The sequence below is a fragment of the Lipotes vexillifer genome, unplaced genomic scaffold, assembly GCF_000442215.2.
Source record: "Lipotes vexillifer unplaced genomic scaffold, Lipotes_vexillifer_v1.1 scaffold299, whole genome shotgun sequence".
Classification (NCBI taxonomy): Eukaryota; Metazoa; Chordata; class Mammalia; order Artiodactyla; family Lipotidae; genus Lipotes; species Lipotes vexillifer.
Genome location: NW_006784347.1, coordinates 3,084,925 through 3,099,575, shown reverse-complemented (window position 1 = coordinate 3,099,575; position 14,651 = coordinate 3,084,925). Strand labels below are relative to the sequence as shown.

The 14,651-nt window shown below is 37.7% G+C and overlaps 1 protein-coding gene across 1 annotated transcript in view; it reads left to right on the top strand.

Moving 5' to 3' along the window:
* Positions 1–9,431, top strand: part of NOL11 (nucleolar protein 11) — a 20,482-nt gene extending 11,051 nt beyond the window's left edge. The window contains exons 8-18 of the mRNA XM_007456787.1: positions 485–561; positions 1,728–1,851; positions 2,344–2,432; positions 3,736–3,810; positions 4,288–4,472; positions 4,643–4,768; positions 5,143–5,373; positions 6,040–6,118; positions 6,643–6,735; positions 8,707–8,814; positions 8,974–9,431. Coding sequence (XP_007456849.1) covers positions 485–561; positions 1,728–1,851; positions 2,344–2,432; positions 3,736–3,810; positions 4,288–4,472; positions 4,643–4,768; positions 5,143–5,373; positions 6,040–6,118; positions 6,643–6,735; positions 8,707–8,814; positions 8,974–9,090 — 1,304 coding nt within the window. The 3' untranslated portion in view covers positions 9,091–9,431. The remainder of the gene's footprint in view (positions 1–484; positions 562–1,727; positions 1,852–2,343; positions 2,433–3,735; positions 3,811–4,287; positions 4,473–4,642; positions 4,769–5,142; positions 5,374–6,039; positions 6,119–6,642; positions 6,736–8,706; positions 8,815–8,973) is intronic.
* The last annotated feature ends 5,220 nt before the right edge of the window (positions 9,432–14,651 follow it).

The following is a 14,651-nucleotide window of genomic DNA, read 5'->3' as shown; positions in this document are numbered from 1 at the left end:
TATGCGGGCCTCTCACTGTTGTGGCCTCTCCCGTTGCGGGGCATAGGCTCTGGATGCGCAGGCTCAGCGGCCATGGCTCACGGACCCAGCCGCTCTGCGGCACGTGGGATCCTCCCGGACCGGGGCACGAACCTGTATACCCTGCATCAGCAGGCGGACTCTCAACCACCGCGCCACCAGGGAAGCCCCCATTTTTATTCTTAATAAAGCAAGACTTATGTGTTTAACTATGACTTCCCTCCTCCCTCCCTCCCTTCTCCTCACCCCCAGCACCCTAGATATATATTTGGCTGACTTCTGAACTTGGAACTTTTTTTTTTTTTTTTTTTTTTTTTAATTTTTTGGCCGCCCCACGAGGCATGCGGGATCTTTAGTTCCCTGACCAGGGATCAGACCTGCACCCCCTGCAGTGGAAGTGCGGAGTCTTAACCACTGGACCTCCAGAGAAGTCCCAACTTCTGAATTTGTATGTCTTATTTTATAGAATGCCTCTCCATATGGAATACAAAATTTCAAACACTACAGACTTCAAAAGAGTTACCACAAGGGACCAGCGGTCAAGTAAGTTTTTGCACTTTGGGGTTTTTTTCAAATGTACTTATTTTTGTGTCTGACAAATAGACTGTAAGGGAAGAGACCTCTTCGGATCTAAATATTTTATCAGTTTTGATTAAAATAAATTAAATATTTTCCACCTACAAGATTATATTTAATTTGGTTATTGTTTTTATAGTTTCCTTATGTTTGTCACTTTCAAAAGACTAAATTATATGCTAATTATAGATCAGGAGAGAACAGTTAGCTAGTTAACAAAATTTTTTAATTTCACTTTGGTTTGATCTTTTTACTTTTGTATTTTGAACTATATCCAAGGGCTGTTACTTTGCCTAATAAATTAGTCTTTTAGGTCATATGTTAAATGTTATCATGGAATTACATAAGAATACTTAAAGAATTAAAATTTGAGGTGACCAGACAGACTATAAACTTTCTGAGGCAAGGGACCTTGTCTTTTTTGTTCTCCAGCATATCTTCAGTGCTTAACAAAGATACTCAGTAAGTATTGGTTGTTTAGTGAATATAAGATATAAATAAATCAAGATATATGATGTTGTTGATCATTGTAATTAGACGATAAGGAGACTATGTTTCTTAGCATAGAATTCTAATTTATATTTAAACAAGTAATTTTCACAAAATTAGCCGTTCACAATTCCACTGCTCTAACAAACTTCACTTTTGATTTCCATGTTCCTTTCAGCTTTTTGTTCATATACCTGTCTCAGTTTTACAATTTTATAATTGAGATCATGACATAGAAACTTAAATTCTGCTTTTTTCATTTCGTACGTCAAAACAGTTTGCCTGTGTTACAGTAGCCTTTGTGTGTATCACGTTAATAGATGTGTAATACTGACAATATTTATTTTAAACAATTCATTTATTTTAAATATATGTGTTGATCAAATTTTTATGAGTCAAAAGAAATTATCTTTAAATTATGCTTTATTCAGACATGGGCAAAAGTAAGAGCTTTGTAAACCTACCTCAATTAATAAATTGAACATATGAGATTATTCTGGAAATTTGCTTAACTTCACCTTATCCTTTTCTTTTATATTAAGATTACTTCCACCACAAGTTATTGTTATAAGTTATATGGCTTTGTTGAATCAGATCTTAGAAGAGAAAAAGGATTGCTTACATTTTTGATAACTTTTTTGTAGCTCTGGTATCATGGGGAAAATTTGTTTATGCTACATGGAAAATTTCTAACTGTAATCCCATACAAGTGTGAGGTGTCATCATTAGCAGGTGCTCTTGGAAAACTCAAGCATAGTCAAGATCCAGGTAGGAACTTAAATGTTTTATTACTAAAAACCATTTTATAAACTTCTAGTTTGATATGTAGATTTTCACAGCTATCGGTTTGCATAACCTGTTCTTAATGTTGAAATTTGCCAGTGTTCATTCAGATTTTATTGGTCAGGAAGCTACCTTGGGAACAGTCCACATTGCAGATACTGCTGCAGGTTAAAGAGCTACGCTGCATTTTGAGCGCCAGTGTTCTGACTCTAGGGGCAACGGGAAAGTCCTGCAGACAAGATCAGTAATGCTTTTTCCCTCCTTGGTTTACCAGTGGCCTCATCTGTTGGGCACATAGCCTTTTAGGATATTATGATTTACTGATCTGAGGTTATTGGTAGAATGAAGTGGACTTTAAAGCCGCTTTTGAATTGTGCGTGAGTGGTTGTTGTTTTATTGTTCGTGTTTGATTGATTGGCTGGGTAAATACCAACAGGTCAAAAAATTCCAGAAATTGTGTGTTCTGTGTTTTCATAGACATTCATGCCATGACTCATTTTGTAAACTGGGAAACATCACAGGGATATGGACTTGGATCTCAGAACTCAGAGCAGTCAAAGAGAATCGTAAGTTTGGTAGTTGAAATAGAAATGTTACTACAGATGTTAAAAAACAGAAAAGGCTGAATTATTTTAATAATTCATATTTGTACAACTCTTACAACTTGCTCTTAATGATGGGGTGATTTGAAGCTTGAACCCAGTAACCTGACAGCCCTTATCTGAAAGTGACACATGTCGTCTAGTAGTTTTTATGGGCATGTGTGTAAGACCCAGGTGTAAAAATGGACCAGTTTGCAATTAGTAATAATACCTTCCTGAGTATAGAGATTTTATTTATTAAAAAATGAAAACCTTAGGGCATCCCTGGTGGCGCAGTGGTTGAGAGACCGCCTGCCAATGCAGGGGACACGGGTTCGTGCCCCGGTCCGGAAAGATCCCACATGCCGCGGAGCGGCCGAGCCCGTGAGCCATGGCCACTGAGCCTGCGTGTCCGGAGCCTGTGCTCCGCAACGGGAGAGGACACAACAGTGAGAGGCCCACGTACCGCAAAAAAAAAAAAAATGAAAACCTTAAAACCTTAAAGATATTTAAGTTAAAAGTTGAAATAGGGCTTCCCTGGTGGCGCAGTGGTTGAGAATCTGCCTGCCGATGCAGGGGACATGGGTTCGTGCCCCAGTCCGGGAAGATCCCACATGCCGCGGAACGGCTGGGCCAGTGGGCTGTGGCCGCTGAGCCTGCGTGTCCGGAGCCTGTGCTCCGCAACGGGAGAGGCCACAACAGTGAGAGGCCCACACACCACAAAACAAAACAAAACAAAACACAAAAAGTTGAAATAGACCCACTTTTCACTATAAGAAAACCAAACCCTAAAAAAGCTTGTGAATGGACTTCCCTGGTGGCGCAGTGGTTAAGAATCCCCACCTGCCAATGCAGGGTACAGGGGTTCGAGCCCTGGTCTGGTTCCCACATGCCCCGGAGCAACTAAGCCCCTGCACCACAACTACTGAGCCTGTGCTCTAGAGCCTGCGAGCCACAGCTACTGAGCCCGCATGCCACAGCTACTGAGCCCGCATGCCACAACTACTGAAGCCCACATTCCTAGAGCCCGTGCTCCGCAACAAGAGAAGCCATCGCAATGAGAAGCCCGCGCACCGCAATGAAGAGTAGCCCCCACTTGCCACAACTAGAGAAAGCCCAGGCGCAGCAACGAAGACCCAATGCAGCCAAAAATAAATAAATTAAAAAAAAAAAAGTTTGTGATTAGAGCAAAAGTGTGCCAGTGTCTTTGGGACATTTTATATTCTTCTAAATGTCTATTGCATCTTCTGTGTTGTTTTGAGATCCTAATCAATTTACTGAATTCCAGTTAAGGAGAAGGAAAATTGAAGTGAGTGTACAGCTGGAGGTTCCACCATCCACACAACTCTTAGCAGCCATACAGGTAAATTTTAAAATATTAGAAATACGAAAAATCAACTCATGGTTAAAAGAAATCCTATGTACTTTTTATTCTGTCTTCCTCTTGTGATCATTTTTAGAGCTATGGCTAACATTTGTCTAGTATATTGAGGTTGTCAGAGTGATGCTTTGGCTTATTTGACTCTCACTTAGCATTTTGTGAGATCAGTGTGATGGTGGTGGCCTCATATCTCATTCACCTTTGCATTGAATGTTTGTAATTTAGCTTCTTAGAATTTTTTTTTTTTGAGCTTCTTAGAAATTTTGATTTCTAAATCCTTGAGTTATTTTATTTTTTCTTTGTATTTTGTCTTTGTCCAGTAAATTGTGGTATCAGCTCCAGTTTCACAGGAATGCATGAATGCTATTAGTGATTTAAGACAGTGTTAAGCTAGGAACTTTTAAGTGCAGAGCGACATTTATTAAGGTACCACACTGAACTCTACTTCTGCCCTTTCAGAAAGATTCAGAAAAACATATTGAAGTAGAACTGCGTAAATTTTTGGCTGTTAAGCGGACCCCTGACTTTCATACTATTATTGGGGATGTAGTAATAGGACTTCTGGGAAGATACAAAGCAGAACCATCATTTTATCCTCGGAACTGTCTGATGCAGCTTATCCAAACGCGTGTGCTTTCTTACAGGTAAATGTTTCTATACAGGTAAATGTTTCTGTACACCAAACTTGATACACATAACTCTTTTGACCTTGTTTTTTGCATTTCTGATTTTTATACTCTGAAGAAGCCTTATGAATTATTTGCAATTGAGAGTTTCTTAATATATTAAAAATGATTCATGTTTTTGGTCTTAGCTTGTGCCCTGGCTTAATGGAGTTTGCCTTAGAAAAGACAGATGTGCAGATCCTACAGCTCTGCCTACAGCAGTTCCCTGACATCCCTGAGTCAGTCACCTGTGCTTGCTTAAAAATTTTCTTGAGGTAAGTTAGAAGCTGATGGTCCTTTACGTTCACTGCATTTTTTTTTTTTTCTTGCGTTATGCGGGCCTCTCACTGCCGTGGCCTCTCCCATCCGCGGAGCACAGGCTCCGGACGCGCAGGCTCAGCGGCCACGGCCCACGGGCCCAGCCGCTCCGCGGCACGCGGGATCCTCCCGAAACGGGGCACGAACCCGCGTCTCCCGCATCGGCAGGCGGACCCCCAAGCACTGCGCCACCAGGGAAGCCCCGTTCACTGCATTTTTAATCTATTGTTTTATTTTATTTCTAAAACTTTAAAGTCTTAGAAAATGAGAAATTTTCCACTAAGTTCAACTACTGATAAGAATTATTTCCTGCTTTCAATTAACATGATAGCATTGGTGATGACAGTCTTCAAGAAACAGATATCAATATGGAGTCAGTTTCTGACTATACTGCTACTATACAAGATGGGGAAATAGAAGAACAAACTGAAATTCTTCAAAATGGTTTCAGTCCTGAAGAAGATAACTGTAAGAACTGTGCTCAGGAGTTGATTGAGAAGCCTCAGGCTGCAACAGAGGAGAGCACTTCATGCCCTGTTACAGGGAAAAGAGCAGCGCTACTGTATCCTTTGAAACCATTTCCCTTGTATTGTCTCTTTCCCAGGGTTGTAGTCAAATGCCAAGCAAAAACTAAGGGGTAATTAGATAATTTAAGGTGGTTTTTTCCTTTTCTTTTTTTCAATTTTTTTCAGTTTCTGCTTGAAAATGGATTACATTCAATGCTGTGTTCAAACAACTTACTTAAACCTTCTTATTTAAGAAGGTATACTAAGAAGCTCTATCACTTCTAAAAATTAGTATACTAAATAAACACCAATTATCTATAATAGCAAAGTATTCCAGATGATCTCTAGTGACGAGGAGAATGTTCAGCGATAGCACTCTTCTAGAAAAGTAGAACTTTTTTTTTTTTTTCTTTGCGCTACGCGGACCTCTCACTGTTGTGACGTCTCCCATTGCGGAGCACAGGCTCCGGACGCGCAGGCTCAGCGGCCATGGCTCACGGGCCCAGCCGCTCCGCGGCATGTGGGATCTTCCCGGACCAGGGCACGAACCTGTGTACCCTGCGTCGGCAGGCGGACTCTCAACCACTGTGCCACCAGGGAAGCCCGAAAAGTAGAACTTTTGTATAAATTTAGAAAAATGTTACTGGGGAAGGGAATTACTCATTATTTCAGTAGAAAAGCCTTTATTGGTTGAAATGAGATTTTCCTTTATTCCCAAGTAGAAATGCAATTCTTCATTCAGCATATAGCGAGACGTTTCTTCTGCCTCATTTGAAGGACATCCCAGCACAACACATCACTGTGAGTGTTCTTACGAATCCTACAGGATTTTATTTCTGGGTTAAGTGTTGCTCCTTAACTCTACCCAGCTTCTAGGGCATTCGAAAGGTTATAAAGTTCTTTCATCTGAGTAAGAGGTTTCCCAGCCCTCAAGGTGAAAAATCGTGCCTGGGAGACTAGAGTGAAGTGGAGGAGGCAGAGCTTGACGTGTTCCTGGTGCCAAACCCGAAGGCCGGGTTCATCCATCTAAGTTAGAAACGAGTAGGAACTAAAAAGAATTGCCTGGAGAAGGATTCTCTCTTCTCTACTTATTATTTACAAACAAAATAAGCTCCTCACCCACCCCTCCCAAACCAAATGAACTCTTCTTTGATGGCAGGGAGTGCATTTGATTCATTTTTGTGTCCCCTGATGTCTAGCATATTTGTTTGATGTACAGTTAAATTCAGTAGCCTCTTAAAATCCTTTCCAGTCTCTTTGTTAGCTTTACATAGAGAAAATTTTTCTATCAAAGTGATTGTTTTTTTTCCCCCCCCAACGCCTAGCTATTTCTCCAGTATTTGTATTTCCTTTATCTGAAGTGTAGTGAAAATGCTACTATGACTCTTCCTGGAATACACCCTCCAACCCTGAACCAGGTGAGGTAATCTTTTTATTTTGATCTGATGCTGGGAAAAATATGTTAAAAAAAAAAAAACGGTTTTATATATATATAGTATCAGAATCTGGAATCCAGGAACTGATTTCTCCCTGTCTCGTGGTTCCTATGACCCTCCTCCCTCACCAGGTACACAAACCACTGGAGTGGATCACTCAATTTGGTAGATGGATTTTTTAGACCCATAATTCTATACTAAGGAACTCAAATTCATCTTAAATTTCTGATTATTTATTGTGACCCTTTTCAAGAATTTCCTCAGCTTCGTTGGGAAAGAGTGATAAGTGTCCTCCTAATAACCTAATAATCCCAAGTCTCTCTTAGAGATAACCAATACTAAGAGTTGCATTTATGTCTAGAAATTTGCTTTCTGTACCTAATCTTTCTCTTTCTAATGCAAATTAGGTCACGCGCATGCTTTCTGCAGCTTGTTTTTTTTCACTCATTGCTACATTTTACACATTTTCTGAATCAGGCTATATACATCTGCCACATTCTTTTTAACCACTGCATACTATTTGATTTTATAGAAAATCTTAATTTGTTAGTCCCCTATTGATTGGCATTTAAATTGCTTACAGTTTTTTGCTATTGTAAACAAACTTTCAGTGAGCATCTTTATAGAAATATTCTTACGTATTATGAGAGAACACCTGTTGGGTAAATTCCCATTAGTGAAATTACTGGATAAAGGGGCATGCATTTTTAGTTTCAAAAATGCCAGGCTACCTTTCCAAAGGGCTGTGACAAGAGGTACTATGGCCACCAAGATGAGACCTTACTCTCTGCTAGTCAAGTAGGTAACAAGTAAGTGTTTTATTTTATTTTGCATTTCTTTGATAATAAGAAAGGTGGACCATCATTTCTTGCCAATTTATATTCCTTTTTGTGTACTGCCTAATCAGGTTCTTTGTTCAATTTTTCTATTGCATTTCCTGTCTTTTTCATTTTGCCTTATAAATTATTCTTCGTATATTAAGAGAAATTAGTCTGTTTCTATGAAGTGTATTACAAATACTTTTTTCCTATCACTCTTTTTTACTTGCTTTAGTGTAATTTTTGCCATAGATGGGTTTTTAATTTTCATGCTGTCAAAATTGTTAAGCTTTTCCTTTATGGCTTCTTTTTGGGTATGCCATGCTTAAGGCCCTTCCCACTCTAAGAGTGAAAAATAGCTTACCCTGTCTACTTCAGTGACCTTGATATTTTTGAATAATATAGACCATTTATTTTGCAGAATGTCCCTCAATCTGGGCATGTCTAACATTTCTTCCTGATTAGATTGGCAGGAGCTCCACAGACTGATACCGTGTTATTCCTTTCCCTAGTACATTTCTTTTCCTTTTCTTTAACTCTTTGATACACATAAAGTTTATTTTGGTGTAGAGAGTTACATAGGTATCAGCTTTCCCCCCTCCCTGCAAATGGATAGTTGGTTTCCTTAATGCTTTTTCATGACACTGATACTTGCATGTTAACAACACCATTTGAAGGTGTAGACTACATAGGATACTTCAATAAATGTATAGTAATAATTTTATTTTAGTTCTTGGTAGCTTATCTATAATACACGACACCTTATTCTTGGGTCATAGTGTATACTTCAGAATAGGAGATGAGTGGGTTCTTTTATTTGTAGCTGCGAGTAGTTATCAAGAATTTTTTAAAATAAAAAGTGCTAGCTCTCCCTTGGATTAAATATCACTGTGGCTTTCTTTTTACTGAGTAATCTGATGGAAAAGATCCAATTATGCTTGTAAAATGACAAGTATAAAAGGAGAAAAGAGGCTTTTTAGATTGCTTAGAAATTCCTTCATCTCTAAAATGTTCAGACTTCTGTAAAGAAGACTTATTTTTTCTTATAACTGTTTGATACTATTATGGACTTTGTAAAATGAATTAACCTAAAATTAAATTTAAAATCTTAACTTCTTTTCCTGTTTATCTTCAGATTATGGATTGGATATGTCTACTTCTAGATGCTAATTTTACTGTTGTGGTAATGATACCAGAAGCAAAAAGGCTACTGTTAAGTCTTTACAAGTTTGTGAAATCCCAGGTATGTAATTATTTGATTATACTGAATTCTGTTTGTAACCAAGAAGCACCAAAATTATAATTTATTAAAATTTTTCTTGGAATAGCCCTAAGTAATTGTGGAGGATTTATCCATATGTACAAGTTATGGTAAAAGTTATTTTGGAACTTTTTTCTTTAGATAAGCATTTGTTCTGAGCTCAACAAGATTGAAGTAAGTTTTCGTGAGCTACAGAAATTAAATCAAGAAAAGACTAATAGAGAATTATATTCAATTGAAGTGCTGGAACTCTTCTGATATTACCAGTTCTCCTTCATAGACGTTTTATGAAGCTCTTTTATGTGGATTCTTCTTACTCAACCAGGCAAGAGATGTGTTTTGTTTGTGACTGTCTCTTCGGTGACAAGAGAAATGTCTGAGCAAGTACCTAGACGATCACTTATTGATTCTCCTAGGTCGGACTGCAGGTTTCACGTGAACCTATTCTAGCTTATGGACACTGGTGGGGAGAGATTCTGAAACTTTTAAAAATATGTCACGGAGGTGTTTTTAAGTAAACTTATTTGTGTATTGATACAAGTTGAATTTCTTACCATCCATTTGAATAGTTCTTCTTTTAATAAAAAACCACCATTGAAGTGATTCTAGGAAAAACATGGTTTTATCACAGTTGGAAGCTGTCCCAGCTCATCTGTGTTCACAGGGGACAGAAGAGGGCATTTCCACAGGCAGGGTGGGAAGGGGCCTTGTACACGCCTGTGCTTATCTCCTGCCATCGGTCTCCCGTTCTCTACCTCCTTGCACTACCTTCTTACATACCCAGGGTTTGAACATTATCCCTCAGATTACCTCTGTGATTAGGATGCTAATTTCAGTTATAGAAAATATTTCTAGATAGTAAAAAAAAATAGTCTCTTTTGAAAATAGTTTTATAGGTTGATTGACCATAGAATTTCCTGTTTTAACTCGGGTTTAGGACAAACGAAAGGCTTTATGGAGAAGAAATGGATGCTTTTGTTTCTTAAAAATAAACTCAAATTTATTTTTGTTAAAAGTGAAATCACTTTTTCAGGTGATGAACTAAGTTTCCCCAAGAGTAACTTGAAACATTTATGAGCTGTGAAAGTCTCTGTTGAGTAAATCATTTTGAAACCTCTTTTAACCTGAAAGGTCACAATATATATATTTTTTAAATTCCAGTAAATTCTAACGCATAATATAAGTTCAGGTGTGGTTCTAGAGCCCATGTGATACAGAATCCTAATGGCTCAACTTAATTTGCGTTAGAGAAAGGCTTCATTTAGGTCAGGCACTCTGTAAACTTTAGTTACAACTGTTGCAGTTAACACACAGGTTCTCCCTTGTCATTCTTTTTTTTTTTTTTTAAGTTATTTTATTGAAGTATAGTTGATTTACAATGTTGTGTTAATTCCTTAGTCATTCTTAATCTCTCTTTAATCTGAGAGAAAAGAAATACCAAAGATAGCAGCATATATTAACAGTAATGCTCACTTTAAGTGGGACCTTTTGCTCAATTTAAACTAAGTGGTACAGTACTTCTCAGCAGAAATGAAAAATAGGAGTCTCCACGATGTTTATCCTTTTTTTATCTTTTTTGTGAGCCGTTTAAGAATTACTTACAGGCATCCAGACATAAAATGGTGGGTTCCTAAGCTTTTCTTAAAACTTTGAACTTTATGGGGCTTCCCTGGTGGTGCAGTGATTGAGAATCTGCCTGCCAAAGCAGGGGACACAGGTTCGAGCCCTGGTCCAGGAAGATCCCACATGCCATGGAGCAGCTAAGCCCGTGTGCCACAACTACTGAGCCTGTACTCTAGAGCCCGCGAGCCACAGCTACTGAAGCCCGTGCACCTAGAGCCCATGCTCCGCAACAAGAGAAGCCACTGCAATGAGAAGCCCACACACCACAGCGAAGAGTAGCCCCCGCTCGCCACAACTAGAGAAAGCCCGTGCGCAGCAGCGAAGACCCAACGCGGCCAAAAATAAATTAATTAATTAATTAACAACAAACCAAACAACAAAAAAAACTTTGAACTTTAGCACATCCTTTATGATTTACAGATCCTTTTACGGGGGTTAAGATTATTCAGGATTGTCACAGTTTTTAGATTGAGTTATTTATGATTTAATTTATAAGAACCCATAATAAGAGACGAATCTCAGATTGATTTATGAATTCTTTCAGCCAGAGAAAACAAGCAAACGAAATTCATAGATTGACAATAAGCTCTTCATGACTCCTCATTTAATTGTACTTGAAGACAGCTTCTGCAGTGAAACTTGCCCGGTCAGGGTTCAAACTAGCAGAGGCCTTTGACTGAGGAGAGCCCAGAGGAAGATTCCCTGTTCCCTCAAACTTTTGTCTGTTTGGAAGGAACTTCTGTATAGGGTCCTAATAAAGTCTTTATTACAAAGTTTAATAATTTGGCCTGTAAATATTATGGAAGCAAATTATTGATTTTTAAAATAAGTAGAAAAGTGTAATTGCTTTTAAATACTAGTTGCAAATGATCTCTAGGTTGCCTACAGACTAAGACTAAATTTAGAAATTAAGGATTTTATAAGGACATATAGAGGATTTTTTTTAATTAAGTTATAATTGATAAGAGACTCTTATAGGCTGAGTTCTTCAAGGCAAGGACTTTGTCTTACCCTTTATGCACTCTAAGTACAGGACCACTGGCACATAATCAGTGTTCAGTAATGGTTATTGAATAAAATTACTGAATAGTAGATCTTATCTGCCCAATTATAGAGCAATAATTCTGAGGGTTTTTAACAGTTACTTTTTCTGGCAAGTAAATCCTCTATGTTCACCACATATAGGCAGTGTATCTTCTGCCTCTGGACTTTTATTTTTTATAACTTAATTATAACTCAGATTTGTTTCTGATTATATACACTACATCTATGTAATAATAGAAGAACTCTTATTTTTTTCTTTGCCACACCTCATGGCTTGTAGGATCTTAGTTCTCTGACAAGGGATTGAGCCACGGCCCTGGCAGTGAAAGCACTGAGTCCTAACCACTGTACTACCAGGGAATTCCCAAGAATTGTTCTTTAAACTTCTTAAGTTCTCCATCTAGGAAATGGTTTCTTGCTGTGAACTTAATGGCTTTTGAGGGAAATGTGGACTAACAGGTTATCATTGCTACTTAAAAGTAGATGTTTGCTTTTTGCCTCTTTAGCCTTATTTGTAATATTTGGTGACTCTAACTATAGTGGAGTCCATTCTGGATCATGTAGAATTTTAAAACAAAGATGGATTTTTTGCCCCAGCTCTTTTAAAAAAATTTTAATCCTAAAATAATTGCAAGAAAAAACAATGAATACCCCTGTATCCTTAGCCTAAATTTATCTGTTCCTAACATCTTGCCATGTTAGTTTTACACTATATATTTTTTCCTTTTTCCTGAATCATTTGAGAGTTATTTACAAACATTCAGATTAATTTCATAATTCAGTTTAATCCAATAAATACTTATGTTTAATCCTGTAAAACAAGGGCATTAATTTCACATGACCACAATGCAATTATCAAATTCAGAAAATTAATGTTAATACAGTACTATTTAGAATGATTACAGTCCTTATTCAGATTTCCACAATTGTCCCAGTAATGTCTGTTATAATTGGACTTCCTCCTTCCTAAAATCCATTCAAGCATCATGCATTGCATTTAGGTTTCATGTTTCTTTAATTTCCTTTAATGTAGAACAGTTCCCTAGAAAATTGCATTTCTGAAGAATCTAGGCCAGTTATTTTGCAGAATGTCCCTCAGTTTGCATTTGTCTCGTTTCCACATGATTAGATTCAGATTAAACGTTTCTGACGAGAATACTACAGAGAAGGCACAGCATCAGGAGGCATTGCTGTGAGTTGTCCTATCATTGGTGATGCTAAATTGGATCACTTAGTTAAGGTAGGATTTACCAGATTGCCTCACTCTAAAGGTACCGTTTTCCCTTTGTACTTCATAAGTAACCTATGTATTTATTATTTATCTTTGAGACTGTGTGAATATCCTATTCTGGAATATTATTCTTCCCTAACAATGAACCCATTGGTAATTTTTGCATGAATCGGTTATTACTTTGGTGACAGTTATGGTTGCAAACGTAAAAATTGTTTTGGTATAAATCTCTATTTTTAATTTTTTTATAAATTTATTTACTTTATTTATTTATTTTTGGCTGTGTTGGGTCTTCGTTGCTGTGCGCCAGCTTTCTCTAGTTGCGGCGAGCAGGGGCTACTTTTTGTAGCAGTGCGTGAGCTTCTCATTCCGGTGGCTTCTCTTGATGCGGATCACGGGCTCTAGGTGTGCAGGGTTCAGCATTTGTGGCTTACAGACTCTAGAGCGCAGGCTCAGTAGTTGTGGTGCATGGGCTTAGTTTCTCTGCGGCATGTGGGATCTTCTCGGACCAGGGCTCGAACTCAGGTCCACTGCATTGGCAGGCGGATTCTTAACCACTGCGCCACCAGGGAAGCCCCCAAATCTCACTTTAAAATGGAATGCTGTGTGCCATGTAGCCGCCATTCTCATCTCTTAAGTCTGCTTTCTAATCTGTAGATGGATGAGCAGATAAATGGATGGAGGTATTTCACAGATTTGAATAGTTATAATCACACTGAGCATACAATGTGTGGTCTACTTTTTTCACTTAATATTTTCATAAAACCATGTTTTTACACAGTGAACATGTTTTGATTCTTAAAAGTTTCAGACTCAGAAAACGAGAGCTGAGAAGGCTTACCAATAATTTATTCATAAATGTCAAGTGTCTTATCCTGTTCCCACAGCTTTATTTTAGCAAAGCTGAAATGTGATTTTAGATTATACTCTTCCACTTCCTTTAATCATCATCATTATAATTTGGGGATGCTTTTGAAAACATACCCACATCAGTGGAATTTTTGGAGTGCTTTTGTTTGCTACAGACAAATTTCTTAAGGAAAAAAACTACTCAAAATTCTGGACAACTTTTTTGAAGAGACGGGCATTATTTAAAATAACCTCCCCAGAGCCTTTTCATCTCTAAGAAAGCAGTGTACTGTTATTAAAGGGGTTTTAAATAGATGTCTCTCAAGGTTCCGCTTTTAGTTTTAGATCACATACTATTACCTAGATTAACATAGCCAGTAATTAGGTAGAATTGTGCTTTTTGTGTGTTAGATGTTTAATGTATAGTACATGTCAGATCCCAGTTGCTGTGATATTCTAGCTCATTTTTAGACTTAGAATATCAAGTAGTTTTTTAATTGTATTTTAACTAGTAAAACATGTACATTTGTATACTTACCATTTAAGCTCATAATACGTTTATGATGTATAAGCTACTATATAGTTGATTACATAGCACTTACTCTGTGCCAACCATTGTTCTAAATGCTTTAGAAATATTAATTGCTTTAATACTCTTAAGCCTGCTTATCAATCCTGTAAAGTAAGATTTACTGTTGAGGAAATTGACACACACATTTCAGTTTAGACTAATGGTAATCTTCCATTAGTCTAAGGATGAAAGAATGCTTTGAATCAGAGAGAGAAAAAAATGTAGTGGTGTTTATGCAGCAAAAGTTAGAGAACATGGACAACTTGTTAAGTGGGAAACCAAAAACTATGATGCTCTGGAGGGACAGATGGGAGTCTGTGAGAGGTGCACATTGTTGCCAAAAAGAAATTTTTAAATTATTTTTCCTCTTCAATTCTGTACTCACCAAGCAATTCACACCGATTTGTTTTCCCAGAAACATAAATACCTTGGTATGAGAGGTGATGAGGTAATTATAGTTTCCTATAATCCTTATAAATTAACAAATTGAAATTCTTCTCT